Source organism: Ahaetulla prasina, chromosome 5 (genome assembly GCF_028640845.1).
Source record: "Ahaetulla prasina isolate Xishuangbanna chromosome 5, ASM2864084v1, whole genome shotgun sequence".
NCBI lineage: Eukaryota > Metazoa > Chordata > Lepidosauria > Squamata > Colubridae > Ahaetulla > Ahaetulla prasina.
The window spans coordinates 19869057-19895709 of NC_080543.1; the positions used below are offsets into that span (position 1 = coordinate 19869057).

At 37.0% G+C, this 26653-nt stretch overlaps 1 protein-coding gene across 8 annotated transcripts in view; it reads left to right on the forward strand.

Annotated features, from left to right (window-relative positions):
- The window catches only part of YAP1 (Yes1 associated transcriptional regulator), an 87221-nt gene extending 64916 nt beyond the window's left edge, over positions 1 to 22305 (forward strand). For 2 of the 8 annotated variants that reach the window (XM_058184840.1, XM_058184844.1), the window contains 5 exons: positions 3078 to 3271; positions 5167 to 5214; positions 14437 to 14564; positions 16665 to 16777; positions 18396 to 22305. In XM_058184840.1, the coding sequence (XP_058040823.1) occupies positions 3078 to 3271; positions 5167 to 5214; positions 14437 to 14564; positions 16665 to 16777; positions 18396 to 18634 (722 nt within the window). In that variant the 3' untranslated portion in view covers positions 18635 to 22305. The remainder of the gene's footprint in view (positions 1 to 3077; positions 3272 to 5166; positions 5215 to 14436; positions 14565 to 16664; positions 16778 to 18395) is intronic. The other 6 variants (XM_058184841.1, XM_058184845.1, XM_058184842.1 and 3 more) reach the window with 3 other exon arrangements.
- The last annotated feature ends 4348 nt before the right edge of the window (positions 22306 to 26653 follow it).

A 26653-nucleotide genomic window follows, 5' to 3' on the forward strand; every position in this document is an offset into this window, starting at 1 on the left:
ATTATATTGTTTTCTCACTGAAGGCTAACAGGAAACCAGTTTTTAATTCACTTATGCAAGTAGAGATACTCTCATATAGAAGTAAGTTCTGCCTATTTTTGCTTTGTGACTAACATGAAGAAATACCTTGTTTTTCCTTGCTGTAGGTGTACAGTATATGGTCATAAATACTTAAGAAAATGTATTGAAACCAGTATCCCTCCCTCCATCTATATGGACATGGGAATCCTGGAGAATATCTCATTGAGTATCTAAAGCCATCATAGTCTTCCATTTTTCTTTTGAGACTTGTGCCTTTTAAGTTTGCCCATAATGTGTAAAATGTGAATGTTCAAATAAAGAGCCTTTTCAGTCCTTTATTTTTAAATAGATGTAGCATTAAATCCTACCTACAACTTAACCATAGTGTAAAGCCCTTTGAACATAGTTGGATTTACTTGTTTATGATTTGGTTCTTTGTATTTACTGAGTATCGCTAGTTAAGAGTTTCCAGGGTTTTGGTCTTCAGATTTATTTTAAAAAGAAAAAAGAAATACTGCACAGTTGCCTTTTACACAGAATGAGTAGGGTATGTATAATAAACTGGATTTTGATAATTTCAGAAGGATAACTGGATAATGTACTGCATTAGAGCAGCAAGAAGGTGACTAGACAACATTCTTTCCTAAAATTATCCTTGTTAAAAGGCATGGTGGTTTCATGGAACTAAGATAGGTAAACAGTACATTACTAACTTGTTCCCTTCACGTCTTCCAAATCCCTTTTTCCTCCTAAATCCTGTGAAACAATGACTTGTTTTCTTCTTGTCTGCCTGTGAGGTCTTTGGTACGTGTGGGTGTAGAACCCCATATTTAAATACTTCTCTGCTGCCCAAGAAAAGAAAGAGCAGGAAACAGATAAATCCAAAGTCTAGTAGATAAAGGACTGCATATTTACTTTTTCCCTTTCCTTAATTTAGGCACCATTTAAAAACAGGTTACAGTATGTTTTGAGCCACTAAAGAGGCATTCAAGGTATACAACAAAAAGAATCCCCGATGGGAGACAAATGCACAGTTGAAACTTAATTTATATAGTTTTTCTAGACTCTTACATTCGCTCCTTCCCTCTTCAACAGAATTATTCTGTCCTGTTAATAATGTTTTAAAGTAATGTTAATAATCTCTTTAAAATACATTATTTTTCTATCTCACTCATGGATTGAAAGTTGTCACTGCCCAAAGATATTTGTCAACGTTTTTTAAAAAAATGTTTGTTTTCACTTTGTTTGTTTGTTTATTGCCTTTTCTATTAAAGGCAAGACAGTCCTTGAAGTCTCCTATTATATAGAATGCAGAGGCTGAGTTGTACTTTTGTGCCTTTATTTCTCTTTATCAGACATGTTATTAAGAGACACTGTGCTCATAAATGTTAATCATTGTATATCTTCGACCTGGCTTAGAATCAGTCGAGAGATTGAAAAAATGTTTGGTTCTTATTGTCACATGCCTACAAAAAAAGCCTCATTTTGATTTACAGCCCAGTAGAACTGGTTGAGTTGTCTGTTTACAACAGAAATGGAAGCAGGCACATTTTTCTACATGAGCCTATATTAAGAGTATTTTATTTCTGTGACCTAGGAGAAATCCAGCTGACTAAAACATGTAATTGGAATACAGCTGTTTTGCCCAACTGCTTGGATAATTTAAATAGATTTTGAGAAGTCTGGCTATAAACCAAGTTTGTGGAGTCTCTGACCTGTTTTTTCCCCCCCCTTTTCAGTTGCTATTTTTAATTCAGTTTTATTCTTCCTTTCATTAAGCCATATTCTGCTTGAAATAATATTGAAAATAATAAGGGTATCACTAAATATTAATCACATAATGTCTGCATATATTATGGCCGTGTTCTGAGGACTTCCTTGGATACAGAAACTAAATTTTGTACATATATACTGATACTATAATTTCAATTTTAAACTGTCTGCAGGATTTATCTTTGTGCAGTATTGGCAATCTCTTTGAAATTCCGAGAGAGACAGAGAGAGAGAGAGACAGTCAGACAGACAGACAGACCCATCTGGATGGCCTTTATTAGAAGTATTAACAAGACAAATTTTCCTTTCCCATCTCATCTAGATTTTCCTCTGCAGCCTGTGAGATTTTTTAACATTATTATCCCTTCAGATTTAAACTTACGATGTGTGTTGGTGAACTCAAAACATAAATTTGCCTTTTTTCCATCTCATGTTAGCATTATTGATCTGTTAAATTTACAGGTAGTCCTTGATTTTATGACCACATATTGAGCCCAAAATTTCCGTTGCTAAGTGAGACATTTGTTAAGTGAGTTTTGCCCCATTTTACAACCTTTCGTGCCCCAGTTGTTAAGTGAATCACTGCAGTTGTTAAGTTAGTAACACAGTAGTAAGGAAACCTGGTTTTCCCATTGTCAGGTTTCAAAAAGTATTTGACTCCAGGACACTGCAACGCTCATAAATAGGAATCAGTTGTCCAGCACCTGAATTTTGACCACATGACCATGGGGATGCTGCAATGGTTATAAATGTGAAAATGGTCACAAGTCACTTTTTTTCCAGTGCTGTTGTACTTTGAATGGTCATTAAACAAACCTTTGTAACTCGAGGACTACCTGTGTTTGCCACTCATCTCACTGTGGGGCTACTCTAGTGTTAAAAGTAGTAAACAAGATATATTTATACTTGCAAATGGGAATTCTCACTCTATTTCCTTTCTGACTTCTCACTTCCTGTTCTCAATGTCCTTTAATGTGAGGAAACTATTATATTTGGCCCTAATTCTTCCTTTATTAAATCCATTAAGGCAGCCGCCCCCTACCATTTGGGTACTAGGGACTGGTTGCATAGAGAGATTTTTCTGTGCATCCCATGATTGGGACTTTGCTTGTTTGCCCAGCCCAGTTTCTGGCATGCTGCAGGCTGGTGCTGATTCACAGCCCGGGGAGCTGGGGGTGGGGGGGTTTGGTTTCCTCTGCATTAAGGCATGTATATTCCAAAACATTAGGATTTTGGGGGATAAGACTGCTTTACAGTACCTGCTCTTTTGTTTGCTTCTACAGCTATGAACCAGAGAATCAGCCAAAGCGCACCAGTGAAACAGCCACCGCCGTTGACCCCCCAAAGTCCTCCCGGCGGAGTCCTGGGAGGTGGCACTTCCAATCAACAGCAACAGATAAGACTGCAGCAGCTGCAGATGGAAAAAGAAAGGTTGCGACTGAAGCATCAAGAACTGCTTCGGCAGGTGAGGCCACAGGTTAGAAAACACCCAACTTCAACTATAATACGGTAACTTGTTGCTTATGCATGAGTGGCGTTGTGCTTTTCAGCACTGCAATTGTGGCAAGAAATCAGTAGATAGAGGGAGTCGCAAATCGTATAACTTGCCCCAGCAAGCGACAAATCAGATTCTTTGATACCTTTCGAAATATTTCTTTGTGACAGTTTGTGGTGCTGGGCTGTTTCTGGCATGGTGCTCTTTTCATTGCTGATAACTCTGCTTCCTGGACAACTTGCTGAGTAGCTCTGCAACTGTATTAATGCTCTGCATGGTCAGAGCTCATCTGACTGAATTTTCCAGCTTTCATGATGGATGGCATGTGTGAATTGGATCTGGTCTTGCTGTGTTTGTGAAGAGTATTGAAACTTCGGCCTTTCTGTAAAAAAAAAACCCCAAAAAACCCAAAGCTGTTCCTTGTTTTTAAGGACGTGGCGCATTGTTCCATTTTCCGTCAGTAGTCACCAGGGGATTTTGGAAGTTGACAAGCAAGGCCTAAGGATATTGGCCCTGTTAATCTGTCTCCAGCATCTAGAACTTAAATATAAAAATATTTAGCTCTTTAGGTATCGTAATTTAAAAGTCCTTGAAGAATCCATGCTCCCCATATACCTAAACTTTTTTTAAAAAGTCATCTAAGCCTGTTTCTGTTCAACAGATCTTGTGGAAGTGAATTCCATAAAATAATGAATTTTAGGAAACTTATCATCATAGTACTTTACTGAGCCCTCTTCCATGGATGTGGATTCTTGCAGAATGCACATGTCAATGTGCTGATTACATAGTTCATTATGACTGTGTGCTTCATAAGAGAGAAAGTGAAAGGGGGGGGAATTCATCCATGTTAGGTAATGTTTATGTGGTTGCAGTAACATTAGTAACTCTTAAAACGGATTAACCCAGGTCTTTTACTTCAGTTTAAATTTCCTTCTTTTAAACCAAAATACTTTTCTTAAACGCTTAAATGTAAGCTGATTTATTGCTTTTGCTTTTTTATTTTTTGGTAACCCTGGAGGCATGAGCCCAAAGAAACCATAAAGCTTACTTTCTAAAACCTTTGCTCTGAGTCATTGCTTACTGTCCTAGATCTTTTGCTAATGATTGATTAGCTCCTTCTCTCCAGTGCTTTGCATCATGTTTTGTGAGGATTGTGGAGCATTGCAGATTCCCTAACTGCTTTTGGAGAATCTTTTTAAAACCTCTTTTTCCTTGCTTTTTGGGTGGTGGTTCTTGCATCAGGCAGTATTTTCCTATTTGGAGATCACTTCTTCAGGCTTTTGCCTTCATCATTCCTTGCTTTTTCTGCCCTTGTTCTAGAGGCAGTTAGACTTTATACTAAAATAACATTTAAAGGAATAAATACTCTATTTAAACTGGATCGTTATGCGACGTCTCCTTTTTAAAAAATAAAATAAAAATCATGACTTGCCTCTGGACAAGTTAAAAATAACAGCTTCCTAAGCTGAATTTTCTGAACTTTGCCTATAACTGCTTTGCTATTAATATCAAACAAATTCAAATGCCGCCAAGCCAGCATGCTTTTAGAAAAGGCTTCTAATTTGGGATTTCTTTTCGTCAATATCTTCTCAAGAAGATAACTAACTTCAAGCCAGGCAGTGTCCAGACTACTTCTTTTTGTCCCATGTATGTTTAAACAAAACATGTTCATGTGCTCTGTAAGCACTCCTAAGCGTCTTATTCCATTATGCAGCAAACTTTGCCATCTCTTAACTACTTTATCGTCTGTGGCTGCTTTAGGAACTTCTCTCTTGAGAACATTAAGAAGATGATGAGTAAAGTCAAGGTAGCCTAGCCATCCCTGTCGTAAGACACAAAAAAGTAATGTTGACCCGTCTTATTTCTTTTACTCTTAGGCGTTGCGGAATATCAATCCCAGCACAGCAAATGCTCCAAAACGTCAGGTAGGCTCATAACAAATGTTTCAGCAAAATAAGAAACATTTTCTTTTGACTTAGATCAGCTGTGCAAGGTGCTTGGGTTTCATTTGTATTTTAATACCCCGACATGCCTAAAAAGCAGCTATGTGCATCTCATAAGCTCGCTTTTGGTATGTTTAAGAAATAATTGGTGGTTTTATAACGGATACCTTCACTTGCTCTGCCTCCCCACTCCTCCAACACATATATCCACAAACAACTTCAAGATGGTATGGTCATATTTGTCATTGCTGGTTTCAGGGATCGAAAGAAGGTGCTTAGTTTTCTAATTCTCTGTTAGATTTGTGTAACCTTGAATTTCTAAAGCATGTAAATTGGCCTATAAAGCGAAGACTCTGTTTCAGCTTCAAGGAGCTAAGTTGCCTCAACTGTTGTTGTTGTTTTAAACTTGGCAGTCAATCTTACAAATGTTCCTTCTGTAGAAAATGGGCCTAAAATTGAATATATCAAGTCTGCTGAATGTTTTAAAAAGATTTTAAAATTATGTTAACTGCCAATTCTCATTTTCAGATCTGCTGTGCAAATAAATATGTCATATTTAAATATTACCTCAGAGAAATCTTGTAATGGCCACCCTGTGATAACAGTGTTTCAAATTTTGCCAGTTGAGGAGCTGGATAATAACACTGAATCTTATACTGGGCTATATTAGGAACGGACCTCTGTATGGAAGAATTTTGCTACAATATTTTGTTGGAAACTGTTTTTGGGTAAGGAAAATAGTGGCATACAATTTCATTCCATCTGTCACATTTCTGGGAGAGTCTCACATTTTTATCTTTTCAGAAGCCTTCAGTAATATCATTATGATTTATCAAAGGTCAATTGATTTCAGTTATAGCCAAGGCAAAATTAAAACCTGGTTACCTTGGTTGAAAATAAGTACTTATTCCTGGTATTGGATTAGGTTTTGCATTTATCATATTATTCCTGTGCCCTGTGTTTAGAAGCTGGCAGAATTAATGCAATGGTGCTATTTTAATTTTTACAGACATCCCAGTAACCAACTTCGTTTTAATTAGTGTATGGATTGTACTGTTTTTTATTTATTTATTTATTTTTGTTTACATTTATATCCCGCCCTTCTCCGAAGACTCAGGGCGGCTTACAGTGTATAAGGCACTTTTTTTTTTTGTTTATTAGAGATGTTTCATTTTTCTGCATGCCATACACAAGTTGAAATAGCTAAATAATGTGCATTTTAAACAGGGTGGATAAAAATTAATTATTATTTTTTAAAAAAATTAAAAATGGATTTTTTAAAATTTAAATTGGTTTTTTTATTTTTATCAAATTTATTTTAATAAATTGCTTTTGGAGTAAAAATCTAAAAATACTTTTCTATTTAAGACATTAATAATTCAGTTTATTCAGCATGAAATGGAGCTTTGTTATGTAGCATGAGGCTGTATATTGTGCAATAATGGGACCTTCGGTGAGTCAACAGCAGGTCAGAGGAAGAGCTGCTGCGGGACGGAGATGACATTTGATCTTTTAAAATTATGATTTAAATCAAGTTGATTTAAATCAAGCCTTTTTACTAGTGATTTAAATCGTGATTTAAGTCAACTTGATTTAAATCAAATCCACCCTAATTTTAATATATGACTTTGATGTAAAGCTTATTCAAAAATCATATTTAAAATGTCTTATTAGTGGTTCTTCATTAAATTCAATGAAGTATTTAGTAGGATATCAAAAGATTCTGGATCATATAAAAATTCTGGATCCTACACAGCTTCTATATTAATATCTTGGATGAAAATCAGGGAAGAATAGCAAATCTGCAGATGCCAAAAATTGGGTGGGATAGTTAATAGCTTAGAACAGAGGTTCTCGTAGTAGTGTTTTGCCCATGAGTGAAACCAAAGATTTCCATAAAGATAGCAGGTAGCCAAAAATAAATGTTAATTACCTATTTTTAAAAAATACATTTATTTACTACATGTTATACGCCCACTTAGTCCTGCAAGGATCAAAGTAGCTTACATCAGTAGTCACACAGTGAGACTATGCAATATTAAAATAGTAACAATCATTACCAACAAGATGGAAAAGTAGCAGCCTGAGGAACAGCAACAACATGCAACCTATAGGAAGCTTTCCCCTCATCACTGATCTGTACCAGGGTTCTTTGGAAAAACCAGATTGTAAGAGGTTTCTCAAAAAAGAGGTAAGGTGTGAGCCAACCTAATCTATTTCAGATCTTAAACTATACATTGCAGTGATTTTCAAGGTACCCACTAAGATTTGCACAAGCAGAGCCCAGAATCCAGGGCAAGCTTCGAAAGCTATAGGCAAATCAAGGGTTGTATCAAAATCTACTGCCAATTGCCTAGATCAGAGGTGTCAAATTCAAGGCTCGGGGGCTTGCAGGGTGCTTAGATTTGGCCCGCAGGGCTGCCCTGGAAACAGCAAAGGATCGGCCCATGGTGCCTCTACCAGCAAAAATGGAGCTCCGGATCCCATTTTCACTGGCAGAGCGCTCGGACCACCACAGCACCCTCGACACAAGTGATGTTGAGCTGGCCATGCCCTCCCCCCCGGCCCCACAAAGTCAAGCACAACCGTGATTCAGCCCTCAATGAAATCGAGTTTGACACCCCTGGCCTAGACCAAAGTAATCAGATTTTGAAAACTGTAACCCCTTTACCCTTAACTTGCTTGCAACCTTCCCAGATGGTTCAAAGCCGTTGTTTTAAAACCCTGCTCTAAAATACAAGTTTTAAGTCTATAAGTTAGACTTTTTATTTCTATCTCAATAAGTTGAAAAAAACTTCAGAAGTGGAACTAGTTATCTAGAAGATGTGTTGAAAAAGAGACTAGACACAGCCATCCATCAGGGACACTTTAATTTGGATTTCCGAATTGAACAGTACATAAATTACTGCTTCCTATTCTAGAATTCCTAATAATAAATAATTGAATAAAATGTCTAAACAGATTCAGCAGAAAGGTGTTAGAATCATGCAGTGGCTTCAGCAACTCAGTTATAGAGAAAGAAAATGTGGTTAACTTAAAGTCTTAAGAATACAACTTGACAATTTTTAATAAATATTTTTTGAAGAAGTCGGAAAGAAGAATGAATGGAAATAATGTACCGTCTTGATAGATACAGGCTTATAAACCTGGAAGATTATTTAAAATTGTAGTCTGAAATGACCACAGAGAGTACAGTCTGCAAAGGATGCTACCTTATTAGTTGGTGTAATAATATATAGCTCAGGTGAGGCCTTTCTGGATATGGCAGTTATATTAAATAACTGATTTGCCTTGATCTTAAACTGATTGTTTGAAATACTGAGACAGTTGCAGATAAATAACCGGTTAGTGGAAATATCTAGGGATCAGTATGATAGATGTCTTTGCAATGTTCTTAAATTTATTTTTAAATACCATTTGGGGAAAACAGTGCTAATTTGCACTGTTCTCCTGAGACCAACAAATTAAGCCCAATTTATATGTAGTTAAAACCGTTGTACTCGAATTATTTCATGCATCAAAGACCTAAACCCCTTTTTATTAAACTCATGTTCACAACTCTATGTGTGTTGTGAACAGTGAGACTGTGTGCTCTCTCAAGATTTCAGTGTAAGACTGAGCTCTTCTCCTGATTATTGGGACCTCATCTGTGTTGAATTTCCTGGCAAAATGTGTATTAATGTTTTTAATAAAAGTGCGTATGATCACAAGTCTGTTTGTGATGTTCCATCTTCTCCAGTGTGGCTCAACCGTTTGCCAGACCTCAAAAGCACATACTACTAATTCCACATTGCAGTGCTATGTGTTGACTGTGGGAGGACTAATGAAAGGGATTGCTTGAATACTAAGTATTGTATCTGAATATGGAAGAGTTGGTTATAGAAGCACTACAGTAGGCCATACAGAATTCTGATTTATACAGACTTAAAAAAATAAAACAAGGTATGAAAAAACTCCTGTTGTAGCTTCATGCAAGATGATTGGTCCAATTAAATAGCTACAATGGTGAAACTAAGTCCTGGCATAGATATTATTGATGTTTCATGTTATTTCAAAATCAGTGTGAATAGGACAAATGTCGGACTCAGGAAATGCTGTAATGTGATTAGGAGATTGCATCTGCCTGATCTTGTCTGATTTCAAAAAGCTAACTGAATTACATTTACTTAGTAATTGGATGTAGGATCAAGAAACTGCAGGATTATAGGTAAGACTCTGGAACTGAGATTATCTCAGAAAATGGCTTTGGTAAACCCATTCCGTATTGCTGCCAAGAAAAATACATGGCCCATCAAATCACCAATGATGGAGTTTGACTTGGATATTTTATATTTTTTTTACCTAATTAAAATACAGCCTTCAAACATTTGCTCATAAATGTTACTGACTCTCAAGCAAAAGAATGAACAATAAACTAGGTAATCTTAATTGTTACTATGTTTACGTGCTTGAACCATTGGTTACTTTTGTTCATAATTTCTAATTCTGGATAAACTTCTGGAAGTTTAAGGTAGGATTCTTGACTATTTACAGTATCTGTCCGTATTTATTTAAATATGTAATATCAAATTGGTAGAAGCCAGCAGAGTCTTGGATTCCAGAGGAGTACAATCTTAATCTGAAATTATTTTTTTCATTTTGTGTTCTTTCTTTTTTGCTATCCAAAATATGAAGCTGGATTACATAAACTTCTGTTATAGGGCAAGATTCCTTTATGGTTATTCATAACATTGTGAGTGCATACTTTTTAGTATATTAGAAGCAATAATCTGACCGCTTCAGCATATAATCTAATGAAAAGTTCTGAGAGCTCACTTCAGCAATGAAACCATTGTAGAGAAAGTTGGTTTGGACAATATGGCAGCAATTAACTTCTTTCTAATTATTACTGGGAGTTGCTTACTTGCAGAAATACTCATGTTTCCCTGGAAATAATACTGGGTTAATTTTTGCTCCAAAATAAACTCCAAATTGGAGTTTATTTTCCGGTTAGGTCTTGTTTTCGGGGAAATACAGTACTACATGCATCAGTCTGGTTGACAGTCTTAACTGGGGCTTATTTTGGGGGTAAGACTTATGAGCATCCTAAAAAATCATGCTAGGGTTTATTTTCCAGTTGTGTGTTATTTGGGGGAAACAGGGGTAGTAATATCAAGGCTGCAGATTCATGTGAGATCACAGGTTCTTTTTATTAAAAATAACTTAGATTAATGATTCAAAGCAGTAGTTGATAACTAAAAGCTCATCTAAGAGAAAAAAACTTGCCGCAGAATGCCTTAAAGCTGCATAAATTGAACAGCCATTTGAAGATTGCAGTCCTGTGTATCCTTTTGATTCTAGTACATAAGCCTGTTTTTTGTCACTGTTGCTTTCCTCAATTCCACCCTTAATCATTTTTACCATGTTCATATACAATCAGATCCTGAAATTCAACTCTGTCTACGTGACACTGTTTGGTCACTTTCAGGGCTTCTGGAACACCAAGACTAGATTGGTGTCAATGTCTAGAAAAGCCTCTAAAAATAAAAGGGCCAACAGCCTAATAGATTTATTTTGGCTTGAATCTAAATATTCTTTAGCCTGTGGAAACTATGAGTCTTCTGTAGTTCTGCTTAAAGTCATTTGAAAGATTCCATTCTTATTTGGGGACTATACTCACTTGCTTCTGATTGGTAATATTAACATCTACATTGAAATAAAAAAAATGGAAATTATAAAAATGGAAACATAGCCATTGTAGTTTAGAACTAGAAGTGTGGATTTGTTTTTTTTATTATTCAGTAGACATAGCCACCAACTTACCAAGCAACTAACAATGTCAAAAAGAAAAAAAAAACAGTAATAAGCCAACAAATCAGTAGAATGCACAATAATTCACAGAAAAACATTGAAACATTCTGGCAGCTCACATAATATCCTAGCTCAGGGCTGAGGAAAGAGCCAGGACTTCAGGTACCGAGAAAAAGTGTTGCACCATAATAATTATGTTTTCAGTTTTAATTTGGATTCCTTATCCGTAATTATTACAGGTAGTCCTTGACTTACAACGATTCATTTAGTGACCATTCAAAGTTACAACATCACTGAAAAAAGTGGCATGACTGCTTTTTTACACTTACGACTGTTGTAGCATCCCCGTGGTCACGCGATTTGCATTCAGATGCTTGACAACTGATTCACATGACAGTTGCAATGTCCCAGGGTGATGTGATTTCTTTTGTGACCTGAGTAGCAAAGTCAATGGGAAAACCAGATTCACTTAGCAACTGTGTTCCTAAGTTAAGAACTGCAGTGATGCACTTAACAAATGTGGCAGGAAAAGTCGTAAAATGGAGCAAACTCACTTAACAAATTTCTCAGAACATAAATTTTTAACAACATAAATTTTGGGCTCAATTGTGGTTGTAAATTGAGGACTACCTGTACTAGCTCTTAACCTCTTTTTTAAAAAAGCTACTTTTAATTTATGGAGATTTCTCTTTTGCAAATACTCCTTTTTTTCCACATAGAACTTTATTTTAATCTGCAACTTTTTTATATTCCAGAAAATACATCCCAAATAAATAATGTTGTGCCAGTACAATGATGATGTTATTGTCCATGGTATCAGAATCTGAACTCCCATGACATATTTTACGTTTATGGAAACTAATACATTACTAGCATATACTTAATAGATATCATTTTTTATTTCCAATCTTGAATATCTCAGTTTGATAGAGTTAGTAAGTAAATAGTGAAAAAACAAGCAGTATCAGAAATTTGTCACATTAATAGCTCTACTAGATCAGGGGTATTATAAATTTTGCATTATGTGCAACAATAATGTAAAGATAACAGAAGTTATTGTCTGCATTTATACATTGCACTAAGCCATTCTGAGGTTACTTTGTTTTTGACCAAGAACATTGTGTAAATGTAGACACTAAGGTATATAAAGCATGATTTGTAACTTAGCATGTTATTTGAAACCAACCAGAAAGTTTCTATTCAGCAAACTGTACTATATTGAAAAAGAACACTGGAACACTACGAATCAAAATCTTTTTGTAGGATATTGTGAAGAAGGAAGTATTAACTTCTGAAGTCACTCTGACAACTTTAGTGGAATGAAAAAATTACTTAAATTAAAAGCATACATATGGGGGAACCTATATTAGAAGGCTTAATGGCATTTACAAGCAAATAAATGAATATGGGGTATGATCTATAAACAATTGTCACAAACACATATAAATTATTTAATAATTAAATTATTAATAGATGGATTTGGAATTATATTTGTACTCCACAACTGATACTACACCGCTCTCCAGCATAACCTTATTGCAGTATTTGTCACTGCCAAATATTTGCTGATTTAATAACTAATCTTTTTTGAAATCTTTGGATTTGATCCTATAAAACATCACTATAAAATACAAAATTTTCACACTTCAAGAACAAAATGTTAAAAGAATGTTATTACATATTTCAAGATTAACAAAAAAAAAAAAAAAAAGAATTTCTGACTCTCAAAAAATAGCATTTAAAGTGTAATTGGACAGTATTCAAAAGACTAAATTCATCTTTACAGTAGCTCCTGTATGGATTTGATAGATTATTTTAACTTGATTTATAAAGTCAAGTGTTAAAAATTATGTACAACGAAGTGTTAAATCTTAATTTTCTTAATGCCAATTAGAAATGTTTGACTTTGTTTTTGTTTTTTTAAGTAATAGGGAAATAATAATTTCCAGGCAGAATTTTTTCCAGACTTCGTATTCAAACATTAACTAAAACCTGAATCCTTTTAGTATCCTTTTGATTTATGAATTAAAAGATCAAGTTTCAAAGCCTTGTGTTAGATTATATACTATATGTTAATTCCGTGATTAAGAAATCATATTACAGTGCTTTTTTTATTCATCTGCCTTTAAAACAGAACGGTCCGCGTGTTTTGTTTCTATCCAGGGTTATCTTTTATTCTACAAACATTAATTTCACGAGGATCTTGTTGAACATAGTGGGCAATTATGAATTACTTTTCCTTCTTGGTATTGTGTAAGTTAAAAGCCATGTTAATGTTTATTAAGAATGAAGGTGAGTAATATTTGAGGAGCCATTGAAGGATGGTGTCTCACTATCCCCATTAAACCTGTTGGTGCATGTCCCCATTTCTAAAGTTGCTGACACTACCGGGTAACTTCCTATGTTTCTGGTGGCAGAACTTTGGCAAACTTTCAAGGCCCTTCCCATCGTTCAAACTGGCCCTTCCCGTCTCTTAAACTAGCAAAGCAAATCCCTTTTTAACTTCAGAAGAATTTGAAATATCTCTTGTGTCATTCCCATTCACATTGTCTTTGACTTGCCCATCCCTCTTGTTATGTCTCAGGTTCTTTCCCTGCCTCGATTTATTTATTTATTTTCTCCAGCTCCACCATTTAAGTTGTTTCTCAAATTACTTGTCACTGTACCATGATATAAGGAGTGTGTATGTACAAAAAAGGAATCCAGATGGTAAGAAAGTGAGGTAAATGGATGAGAGTTGAGTAATAACACAATGAGTTCTGATCAAAGACTTACTTAGTTCATCCTTCTGTTCTCACACCTGCCAACCAGATGCCTCTTGGGAAATTTAGAAGTAGGAGATGAGTTCTTTACATTAGAACTTTCCCACTTACTGTATTTTTCTCACTATAAGACGCACCTGACCATGAGACACACCTAGTTTTAGAGGAGGAAAAAAAGAAAAAAAAATCAGACAGAGCCTTAGAGGACCATAGATAGGTGTCCTCTCACAAGCCAGCTTTGCCTATTGACTCCTGCATTGTGGAAAGGAGACAGAAGAGGCAGGCAATGACAAAGATAGAAGAGGTGGGGTTCAGCACTGTAAAAGGACCCCGACGCCCGATAGAAGGCCCAGCTGCTATTCATCAAAAGACCAGTATCGTTTCCCCCCACTTTTGGGTGGGGGGCGTGTATCTTATGGAGTGAATTTCCCCAACAGCTGATATTCAGGGGCATACCTATGTGACTGATGTTGGAGGTAGCCTATAAAATGCCATGAGTACCTTAGCAATTACTGATGACTGGTAAGAGACTTGTCCTAACTTTTGAAATCACGTAGCTTAGCACCAAACAAATAGTGTCTTCCTCCAGTGTTGCAGTTGAGCATTGAACCTTGAATGTGAGTTATGAATACAGTCATTTCTTAATTGGCAGGAATTGGCTCTCCGTAGTCAGCTTCCCAGTATGGAACAAGATGGCACCCAGAATCGAGTATCCTCTCCCGGAATGTCTCAAGAACTCAGAACAATGACCACAAATAGCTCAGATCCCTTTCTTAACAGGTTAGTGGCAGTAGCTACCAGTGGTTTCATTTCACCAAAGCTAATGATTTTTCAAATTCTGTTTGGTTTCTGTAATCCTCTGTTTGAGACTTTGGTCTGTTCCAAGAACCACAACTGTAAAAGGATCTTTTCTTACAGGGCAAATCCAGTTCATTTTTGCATTTCCCCCTCCCTCCCAAAAGCTGAAGATTAAGATCTGTGGAAGTCAATTGTTCAGACTTGTAGGAAAGATTTGTCTTCAAAGTCCTGATGTGTTCTCCCAGGCACAAATCAATTGGTGCACAGCGACTCAGAAAACCTTTTCAAAAGCTAGTACTGAACTTGCTGTGGGGCTCTCTTAAAGGAGTTTGCAGTATTCCTGGTTTTAATTTTATTCTTTACAGCACTGACACACAGGAAATGGTGATAGGATTTAGCATATCATATTTCAAGGCAAGCAGGATGTTTTTTTCTGGTGTTAATTTATGCAGCCTCTAGTTACTAGTTAACAGGGTCCTGTGTTTTAATGCTTCTAAATATTGAATAGTTAAGGTTACTAGTTAACAGGGTCCTGTGTTTTAATGCTTCTAAATATTGAATAGTTAAGGTTAAAAATGGGACATCGATACACACAAACAACTGAAAAGAAATGATGGCCATTGTTGGTTACTTGGATATTGTTTCATTCAAGGACTGGAGACTTATTTTTCAAACATAAGTCAACCAACAGAAGAAAATTACTGCTTTTTAATAAAATTTGCCATTTCTGAAGGGCATTCCTCCTTGCCCTACTATCATATAAATAGTATTTTCAGAATTTTCTCAATGACAGTCCTACAAAATTCTAAATACAAGGATAGGGACTACCATAGCTAAATTCTGAATATATTTGGAGCCCTTGTGAATGCTATATGTCTTTGTATGTTATAGTTCAAATGTCAGCCATTATGGAACAAGTGCATTTTTAAAATACAGGCAGACCTCTAATTACAACCACAAATGAGCCCAAAATTTTTTTTTGCTAAGCGAGACATTTGTTAAGTGTATTTTACCCCATTTTACAACCTTTCTTGCAGTTATTTAATAGCAATAGGAATAGCACTTAGACTTATATACAGTGCTTTACAGCCCTCTAAGCAGTTACAGAGTCAGCCTATTGCCCCCAACAATCTGGGTACACATTTTAATGACCTTGGAAGGATGGAAGGCTGAATCAACCTTGAGCCTGGTGAGATTTGAACTGCCAAATTGCAGGCAGCCGGCAGCCAGCAGAAGCAGCTTGCAGTACTGCATTCTAACCACTGCACCACAGCAACTCAACTTGCTTGTCACGTGAATCTGGCTTCCCCATAGACCTTGCTTGTCAGAAGGTCACAAAAGGGGATCACGTGATCCCAGGACACTGCAACCATCATAAGTATGAACCAGTTGCTAAGCATCTGAATTTTGATCATGTGATTACGGGGATCCTGCAGCGGTTGCAAGTGTGAAACAGAGTCATAAGTCACGTTTTCAGTGCTGTTGTAACTTTGAACCATCACTAAAGGAACTGCAGTGGGGCAGTCAGTAGCATAATAGTATGTAAACTAAATTGCAGTTTATTTATCCAAATTTGATACTGCTTCAGTCAGCTGACTCAAAACAGGTTACAGACAGCAAATACAAATTAGAAACATATTTAGATTAGAATTCTCAAGAACACATGAGCAAATTAGAAGGCATTGCCAACTTTTTCAAAGAAATGTTGCCCTGACGGAACTCTGTCATTAGTAACTCCTGTGAATTTATTATTATTATTATTTTATTGAGAGTCACACAGACTTACTTACCATTTTAGAAGATTGCAGCATCATAGCATTCGAGAAGTTATGTGGTGGCAGCAAAGATTAGTCAAGGTTGTGGACGAAATTTATTGTGCTGGGAATAGATGCCACATGCTGTACTGTATGTTGCATTGTGGGAATTGAAGACCTGCAGAATTCTCTTTCACAGACTTGTTTTAATGTGATTTTACGAGGAGAACATCATTCAACCCTGACTGCGAAAATGAACCCTTGTGATGATAAATGCTGGCTGTTCTTTCCATCAGTAACTTAAATTAACATAACATTTCCCTTGCAGTGGCACATACCACTCCAGAGATGAGAGCACAGACAGTGGCCTCAGCATGAGCAGCTACAGTGTTCCTAGAACTCCGGATGACTTCCTTAATAGTGTTGATGAAATGGATACAGGTGAGGGTCATTTCCTTCCAGTTCTTCTTGTACCTTGTTTAACTAGCAGTAAGATGGAGTGGAGGGGGGGTGGTTGCAGTAGAATAGATACTAGTGAGACAGTGGAATTGTTAGGAGACAGAAAGTTACACTTGACATTAGAGAACAAGGAATTCAACTATACGTCTCACAGCGTTCTGTCCGAATCTTATTGTTTGTAAATGGGGGATTTCTAGTGATTTTGACAACAATATTATGTCTTCTTCAATTATGCACTCAAATACGAATCTGAAAAGTTCATGATGATGATGATGTCTTTAGTTTAAAATGGTCCGGATATTTTTGAGCTGCAAATCTGAACCATTTCCTAATTTACTGTTGCAGAAGTTCTGCAGCCTGGCCCCGTGGTTTCAGTTTTTAAAGTTCCATGTTTCCCTTCAGATTGATAACAAGCACCATTAAAAATTATTCTGACTGCAATCATGCAGTTTATAGCGTTGTTTGTTTAATCCTTTTATATTATTTATAAAATATTTTTTATTTTTTTTATTTTTAACCTTAATCTTGAAAATACTTCCAGGATGTCCTACAAGATCAGCCATAAGACAATTCCTGTTTTACCTAAACAACATCATGCTAAAAAGAAAAGGATGGGGCGGGGGGGGGGAGCAGGGGTTTTAAATTGATAACCCTCCTTTTTAAGGCAGATGGACCTTTTATTGTGGTCTTCTGGAAGTTTCAGAAGAGAAACCTGGCTTTGATTTTCTCTTCCTTGAACAACAGTTGTTGCAAGTTACCTCAGACTGGATTGGCAGTTGTTCTTGCTATCAATTGATGCCTTCCTTTCTTCAAAAGAGTTCTAGTAGGGGGTCTCCATGATTTAAGACAGTGGTAGTCAACCTGGTCCCTACCAACCACTAGTGGGCGTTCCAACTTTCATGGTGGGCGGTAGTGGTTTTGTCCGATACTGAAGCACTTTCCTTTTTTTAAAAATTTAATTGACTTTTTAAAAAAAATTCATAGCATTATTTAAAAACATTTTCATTAGGTTTCCTGTGACAATTTAAATTTCTGAAAATATACTATTTGTATCACCCATGCATAAGTTTAGTGAAACTAAATGGCGCGATAGTGTGACCACAAGCAAAAGAGCCTCATCCCAGAATAGCTCGCGCATCTCCCCCCACACCCCCCAGCTGTAACAGAAAAGCAGAGCTGGTAGCTGGCGCCCCCCCCAAACCTAATCCACGATGCGCGAGAGGCATGCACAGACGACGATACATGGCGCATTACTGTGGAACCGGTGGGCGGTTAGAAAATTTTACTACTAACAGAGATACAAAAGTGGGCGGTAGGTATAAAAAGGTTGACTACCCCTGATATAAGATGTTGTGCTGATGCTCCATAGCAGGGGTCTCCAACCTTGGCAACTTTATGACTTGTGGACTTCAACTCCCAGAATACTTCAGCCAGCATCCGCTGGCTGAGGAACTCTGGGAGTTGAAGTCCACAAGTCTTAAATTTGCAAAGGTTGGAGCCCCTTGCTCCATAGAGTGGGGATGGCTTCAAATGACCAGTATTAAGAGCCACTTAAATATATGTGCTTAATGCCCTGCTTTGCATTCATTGTGACACCTAGGTGACACTATCAACCAAAGCTCCATCCCCTCCCATCAGAACCGTTTTCCAGACTACCTTGAAGCCATTCCGGGGACTAATGTGGACCTTGGAACACTGGAAGGCGATGCAATGAATATAGAAGGAGAGGAACTGATGCCAAGCCTACAAGAAGCTTTGAGCTCCGATATCCTTAATGACATGGAATCTGTGCTGGCAGCCACCAAGCTAGATAAAGAAAGCTTTCTTACCTGGTTATAGGGGCCTCAGGGAGATGGAATTTGAAATCTTTGAAGGATCTAAGGAGATAAGACATGTACCTTTGTTGAAAACGGTATCATAAAGGCATCTTGGCTTATGATCAGAGAGGAAAACATTTTACTGAACAAAATACTTCAGATTTTGTTGATCCAATGTTTTGTTCTTTTTTTTTTTGTCCAATCGCTGCTGTTATATCGCTGACCTCTTTCACATTGACTCTGAAGAATTCTGTTGTTGTTTTTTTTCTGTTGCAACTACTGTTCAGCATGGTGGTAATGGACAGGGAGAGGTTGGGAAAGTTGGGGGAGAGAGAGAGAGGGAGAGAAAGAAAGAAAGAGACGGAGACAGCTGTATTTCTGGGTTATGTCTACCATTCCTTTTGCCCTGCTTTCTGTTTGCTTGTCCTTTCTTTGACTAAGGATGTTGGGGAGCTTCAGTTTTTGTGTGTTGGCAAAAAACAAAATAACCCTTAACTGGCCCAGCAAGCCAAAAATGACGTATCTGATAGGGTGTAGGATTTGGGGGGAGGGAGTGCATACCAATTTACAAATAAAGCATAAAATGTTTTATTGTTGGGCACAAATCATCAGACATTTTAGAGTTGGATACAGTTCTTCATGCTGCTTGATCTATATTGAACAAAATAGACATATGCCAAGGACGGCTGTTGGATTGTGCCCACTGGCAGCTTCTTAATTTCCTCAGTTAGTTTGCTCACATTTTACAACATCATAAAGAATCCCGTTTATACAAAAACATGGGTCGTGATTGTTGCCTCTTTAGCTTGTTTTCCAGATTTTAGATCTATTTTTAATTATAGCAGTAGATTAGAAAAGGAACTTTTTCTGGTTCTGTTGTATGTATTTGTTGTTTCTGTTTTAATATTTTTAAATAGTGAAATCTAAATTTCCTGACCACCTAGTCTTATTTAAGTCTGAATGGGTTTTTTTTTAATACTAAGCTAGTATAGCCAGTTAATATCAGTAGTTCTATGTTTTACTTACAGCTTTTAAAAAGATAATCTTGAATGTATTCATTAGATTAAAGAGCCATTAGCTTAAGTTTCACCCCTGTATCCAGAATTCAAGGAAACTTCCTCTTCTTGCAGAATTCTTTACCTAAATGTACTTATGCCGACATTAGTCTCACATATTCTGGAAGGAGTTTTTAAAGTTTTTAACATTTAAAATAAATTTAAGAATGGCCAACTGTCTGGCTTTTAGCCTGAGCTTTGAGCACAGTAAACCTTACCCTGAGTTTTTAATCAAAGGACAGTTTTTGTCATTGTTCAGAGAGCTTTTTAATTTTGATGAAATTGTTGCCTTGAGAATCAAGTGTCCCCATTGAAAAGAAAATGATGCTTTCCTGTACATAGTTTCATGATACTGTCTGCACTGTCAGGTGAGTTTACAATATTAGCAATGGGAACACAAAAGTTAAACTATATTAAAAGCATACTGAAAAATAGGTCCATTGTACACTTAGAAGACTGTAAAGATATGTGATAGATAGCAAAACGAGCATGTAGTTGGCCATGTATTTTAGTTGTAGTGATTAGCACTGAAGTCAAAGAGTGAGTATATATCTATAACTTTACTTTTAGCAGGAATGGATTATTCTCAAAGTTGTCTGTAGCAATCGTGATATTCTGAAGAGTATTTTAAATGAACAAAATGCCCATGTTGAAATATAAGCTATGATGCCTTTTTCTTTTTCCTTTAAATGCATTGGCACAGATAAGTGCCTTGTAGGTCTGTCAACATTCCCATTCATCTGTTGCCTTTATTGCAAGATTTTATAATATTAACCATCAAGAAAAGTTTAAACCTGAAATTCAGTATATAATTTTCACACTAGGACTGGGGTGTCAAACTCAGGGCCCGGGGGCCGAATCCGCCCTGCGGGGTGCTTAGATCTAGCCCGCGGTGCCTCTGCCAGCAAAAACAGACCTTGGGAGCCCTTTTTCTCTGGCACAGTGCTTAAGCCGCCACAGGCGCCCCCAATACGAGTGACATTGAGTTGGCCATGCCCACCCCGGCCCCCTGAAGTCAAACACAATCCTGGTGTGGCCCGCAATGAAATCATGTTTGACACCCCTGGATTAGGACACGCTTTAATAAAAACAAAATTGGACGGAGTCCAGTTCTTTGCTGAAGTTGGTAAAAGTTATTTCCATTTGATGTCTTGTGAAGCAGGAAATGGCCTCTCCCTTGGGCACCACCTATTCACCCTCCAAATCTGCTCTAAAGAGATTGGCTCTTTTGGGAAAGATTTTGTGGGTACATGGAAGAGAAGTCAAGAAGTGTAATGCTGGGTTTCAGCCATGTGTCCCTTTTTAGTTGACATGAGAATGAAGTTAAACAGTTGCAGCCTTTAAGTTTTGTGTATGCCAATAAGCCACAGCTTAATAAATTATTTTTCTTCTGCGATGCCATATCAACCTCCAAGTCGATGAACAGGGGAATGGGATCATATGAGCAGATTCTCAATCCCATTAAGAGGATTCCTCTGTTTTTTTACTTCCCCACCCTTTCCAAGAAATACTTGAAAGCCAACTGAAACTTAACTACAAACTGATTCAAATAGTGTTCCAAACAGGAGAAAGGGTGAGAAATTCTGATGTCTTGCATTTGGTTTCTTTCCATACATGGGAGGACCATGTACCCCTGTTTGAATATCAAATAGGAACTTCTGAATTCCTGTACCCAGTAATCGTTCTTGGTTGCTTTACTTGGTTACAGCTTTAAAGTTGGTACATTTCCCCCCCAATTTTTCCATCTTGTACACTACACTACACAGCTCAAACTATATTTGAGTAGCACTGCTAGAGAAGTACTTACCTAAAACTCTCCTTGAATTTCTCTTGACACTAAGCCTTCTGTACAGTTCTTAAACTCTAGTTACTCTTTAAGCCTGTTCATTAGGTGGGAAACGTGCCTTAGCAATCACTCTGTACTGTTGGCAGAAGAAAAACAAACTAGATGCTATTACACATTTTTTTTATTCAAATCTGTCATTTGACAAAGTGGCTTACTCTTTTTAGGGTATTGAAATGCAAAAGAAAAAAAGTGTTATAGGTAGTTTTTTGTATTGACTGGTGTATATATTTAAACAGATTTACTGTCCTAACTTTATGGCTTCTAGATATTTTTTTAAGTACAGTGTGTTCAAAATGCAATGAAAGCTTATGAATTCTTGTGTATGTTTGGCAACATGCTTTGAAAAAAAAATATACTGTTTCGATAAATCATGTGGATTCACAGTTGTACCAATCAGTGTTGGAGCTCAAACAATGCAAGGTTAAAGAGCAATTAATGGTACCCTATCTTTTGCACATATGGAAAATCCATATTAAAATGACTTCACTTGCAATCATGGGGGGGGAGGGGAGTGACTTTTTATACAAGAGATGGATTTGTACGTTTGTCTAAAGTGACACTTTTTCCTTTGGGTGAAAAACTTCTATATTTTAAAACGTTTTCTATTAGAGAACTCTGAAACACAGCTCTCAAATATATATAGTTATAAATGTTATATTTTCTTTAAGTGTAAGAGCATGCCTATGTTAGTTACCGTAGTAAATTCTGTTACATTATTTTCTTTTATGTAATACATTTTTCACTGCTTTTTTTTGTTTTACATGATATAAATATATACTTTGCGCTTAACAATGTGTTTGTTTTATTTTTTAAATATTTATATTTTTAACATTAAAACACATCCTAATGCTAATAAAACCCTAATATGAGCGAAATTACACCCATAAAGTGACAGGCAACTTAAAATAATGACTGGGGGGGGTGTTTTTGGTTTTAATTTATAATCATATTCGAAGACAACAATTGGTGTATATTCTCAAGCAATCCAAGTACTTTAAGAAATGTAAGCTTGGCTGGCAAGCTTAAACAAAGCTATCAAGGTGGTGCTTTGCGCATTCAGAGTAAAATGGTTTTGCAAAGTACGCTAGCATGAGCAAAATACTCTCAATGGAGGCATGAAATATGCCACATCTTTTAGAACGATTGTGTAGCTGCTTCGAAGGGCGTCCTGTTTCTACATTCACAGGCAACATTTCCTATTTATTTATTTATTTAATATTGCTATTAAATAAAAAACTGCTGGGCTCAACTCCCATCCTGACCCAAATGTAGGGAAAGAGTCAGGTCTCAATGGACTTCCAGAAGGTCAGGTTGGGGAGACCCTCCATATTTAGGGGAGGGTGTCTCAAGGCAGGTGCGACTCCTAGGTCCTGGCAGATGACAGGTGAAGACACCGAAATTATTTGATTTCCGCCCTCAAATGACCTTCTGCCATGTAGGGCTTTTAAGGCTGATAAGTGGAACCTTGAACTGCACTCATATAGAAGCAGGAGCTTATGTAGCTCCTGCAGCAGTGATAAGACAAACAAACTGCAGGGCATCCCAAATTTTGTATTCTGGATCAGTTGAAGCTTCTGGGTGGTCTTCATTGCGTCATGAAGCACACACACATACTTTAGCTGTGAGTTGTACATTATATTTAAATCCTTACAGCTTGTACATTAATAGCTGTGGAAGAGTTACATGCAATTAAAAAAAAAACTTTTGGATTGGAGAGGGGGCTTAATGCTATTTAGAAAAACTTATTTTGCACAGGATGTATCAGGAAAGGTTGCTGCATTAATTGAGCAACAGAGCAGAAAATCCACTGTTTTTAAAGTTTTGGATTATTAAACCCATCATTCATGCAGTGTGTTTATTGTTCGTCTAGCCTGGATACCTACAAATGCATTTCTGTCTCAAAATATTTGTTTCCAATTATTTACTATCTTAATATTCCTCATTTCCTAAGGCTAAACCTATTGGGTTCCCAGCCTTCCCAAATCAAATCTTTTATTATAGTCCTTGACCAACATAAGAAGGGCAGGCTACCAACAATTAGTAATTTTTAAAAACTGAAAACAAATAAAACAAATAATTCTTTAAAAAATCGCAATTTTGTGCGTATGCTCTATAAAATGAAAACCAACTTTTCTTTTTCAAAGCTTATCCACCTATTTTCAGCGAAGACAAGGTTCTATAATTCATTGTTTATATGTAATATATTGTATAATACACATAATATTGTTGTAGGGTTGCAGAACTTTGCGTATATTGCAATAGCATTATGAGAATCATCCCAACAGTGTTTGTGACAGCATATTATATTTATCGTACGGCACCTTCACATCACGTTTTGATAAAAAGAGATAAGAACACAAAATATGAAATATAAAAACTAAAATATTATAATCGTATGACTAGATTACGGATATACTTCTATATTTGACAAATCTTAGTAATTGGGCCAACTTTTATCATAGAGTCATGTAAAGGGCCTTTTGTATTCATACCTTGGAGCATAATTGAGTATAGTGTCATGTGATATAGCCAGGAGATGGCTAGAATTAACTGGCTGATGTATCTCTGTTTTGCCTTGAAGTGACTGTTCTGTTAAGTGTGATAGCACATAATTAACCGTAGCTGATTTAGGAAATAAGTTTGGACCTGGTTAGTTCAGGTAATCTTTGACTTACTTGTTTAGCAATTGTTCAAAGTCACAACAGCACTGGAAAAAAATGATTTGCAACTAAACGTCTCAGATTCAGATTCTCAATCATCCAGGTCATGGCTATCCCAAAGGTGTGTTTTTCAAGAGGCCACTGTTTTTCTTTGAAGACGTTTTGCTTCTCACCCAAGAAGCTTCTTCAGCTCTGACTCAATAATAATGGGGAATGGAAGGATTTAAACTCCTTGCAGAGAGCTGGTCATTTGTATTCTTTTAATAGTGTTGTTAAGGCCACCTGGAGGTTTATCTGTGTCATCAGGATCACCGCAGGGGTGGGCTGCTGGGGGTTTGCAGGGATTCGGGAGAACCTCTAGCTAAGATTCTGTGCAGTTTGGAAAATCCCCAAATCCCATTCCTGGCTGGTCCCGCCCACCCCTCCCCTCCCAGAAGCCCCCACGCTGCCCATTTTTGATGTAGGTAAGTGCAGGGCACATACAGAGGCTCAGGGAGGGTGAAAAACAGGCCTACCGGAAGTTCGGGAAGGCCGGAAACAGGCCCATTTCCAGCCTCCAGAGGGCCTCTAGAGCCTAGGGAGGTTATTTTCACTTTCCTGGCGGCTCGAGGAAAGCCTCAGGAGCCCAGGGAGGGCAAAAATACACCACCCCCCGCCATGGTGCAGGAGGCTGACTAGGCCACAACCACTATGGCCATGCCCACCCAGCAACTGGGCAGAGACCCCTTGCTAAATTTTTTGAAGCCCACCCCTAGATCACCAGTGTAGTGAAATGTGTCCGGAGCCTTCTTGGAACTGCTGAAAAGACGGTTGAAGACTAGAGATAGACAATGTCATAGCCCCCTCTGTTAAGAAGGAACAGCCCTTTCTCAACGGGGAGGGATTTGACATCATCTGTCTCTAGTCTAAAACAGGTCAGTTGCCAAGTGTCTAAATTTTGTTCATGTGACCATGGGGGGAGTACTGCGACAGTTGTAACTCTGAAGTATGGTCTTTTTTCAGTGCCATTGTAACTTTGAAAGATCACTAAATGAATTATTTGTAAGTCGAGGACTACTTGTACAAAAAAGTATAAAAGAAATCGTTATGCCCAAATAATAAAATGATCCAGTTTAGCTAAAGGGAGATGTTAATATTAAATATTTTTCTGTTTCAAGGTCTTTTTTTTTTTACGGTGGTCATATTAAATAATTTTGCATTCATGTTGGTCATATTCTGAACCCTGTGGTCTCTTGATTTATAAAGAGGGGCATTAACTTTACTGGAAGAAAGTATTAAATCACTGGAAAATTTAACAAGAACTATCAACAAAACAAAACTATCAACCAATTGCATGACTAATATTGAAAATACCCTAGTTCAGGGTGACATTTGCTTTTGTTAATTTGGAATAGGAACTAACTTGAAAATCTGTCCTTCTAAAACCCTTCGTCTGTAGACTACACACCCCTTTGCAATGCTTAGATAAACACGCAGCTCCTAGCTTATAGTCGTGTCAGAAAAGAAAATGAAGAATGTCCTCAGCTACTTTGCTGTGAGCAACTTAAAAATGCCCAGGCAAGATCTTGCAATCACATCATCTGCACAAATGCACTCTTCAGATGTGTTTCCATGAACACAATCAATTCTGTAAGATGTTTTTAGAAGCACTTTTATAAGTTTGTTTTAGAAGCATTGTTCTTCTCAGTGCAGGAATTGGGTACGTCTAGTTTAATAAAAAGACGGAATGGGGTGACATGATAGCAGTGTTCCAATATCTAAGGGGCTGCCACAAAGAAGAGGGGATCAACCTATTCTCCAAAGCACCTGAAGGCAGCACAAGAAAGAATGGATGGAAACTAATTAAGGAGAGAAGCAACTTAGAACTACAGTAGTGGCCAAAATTGTGGAAACCTTTGGGAAAAGTGTATTTTTGAGGTTCGATGGCTAATAACACCCCTTTTTTTTTCCTTTTGGAGTTTCGAGATAATCATAACCACTGCCGGAATGGCCTGGGAATAGCCCAGACCTTAACCCAATTGAAAATCTACGGAGCCGACTAAAAAACTTGTTAGTCAGAAGCGACCCAGCAATAAAACCCAGTTAATAGAAGCAATCATTCAATATTGGTTTTACATTATAACAGCTGCAGAACTAAAAGTCTTGGTTCACTCCATGGGAAGATGTTGTAAGGCCGTAATTCATGCTAAAGGTTACCCAACTAAGCATTAACTGACATGATGATAATTTTTTTATATCTCGTTTTTTCTATGTGTTTCCCTTTTCTTCTTTATGCTGTAACTGCTACTCTAATAGCAAATCCTTCATAAAAGTTATTGCATTACATTCTTGATTAAATTATCTTTCCATTGATAGATAATTTTATGGTACTATTCCCCAAAAATGATGTTATTAGCTAGTTTTAGAAAATACACAACAACTGGCAGATGACCTGAATGAGTTTTACTGCAGGTTTGAAAGGAAACTACAGCCACCTATCT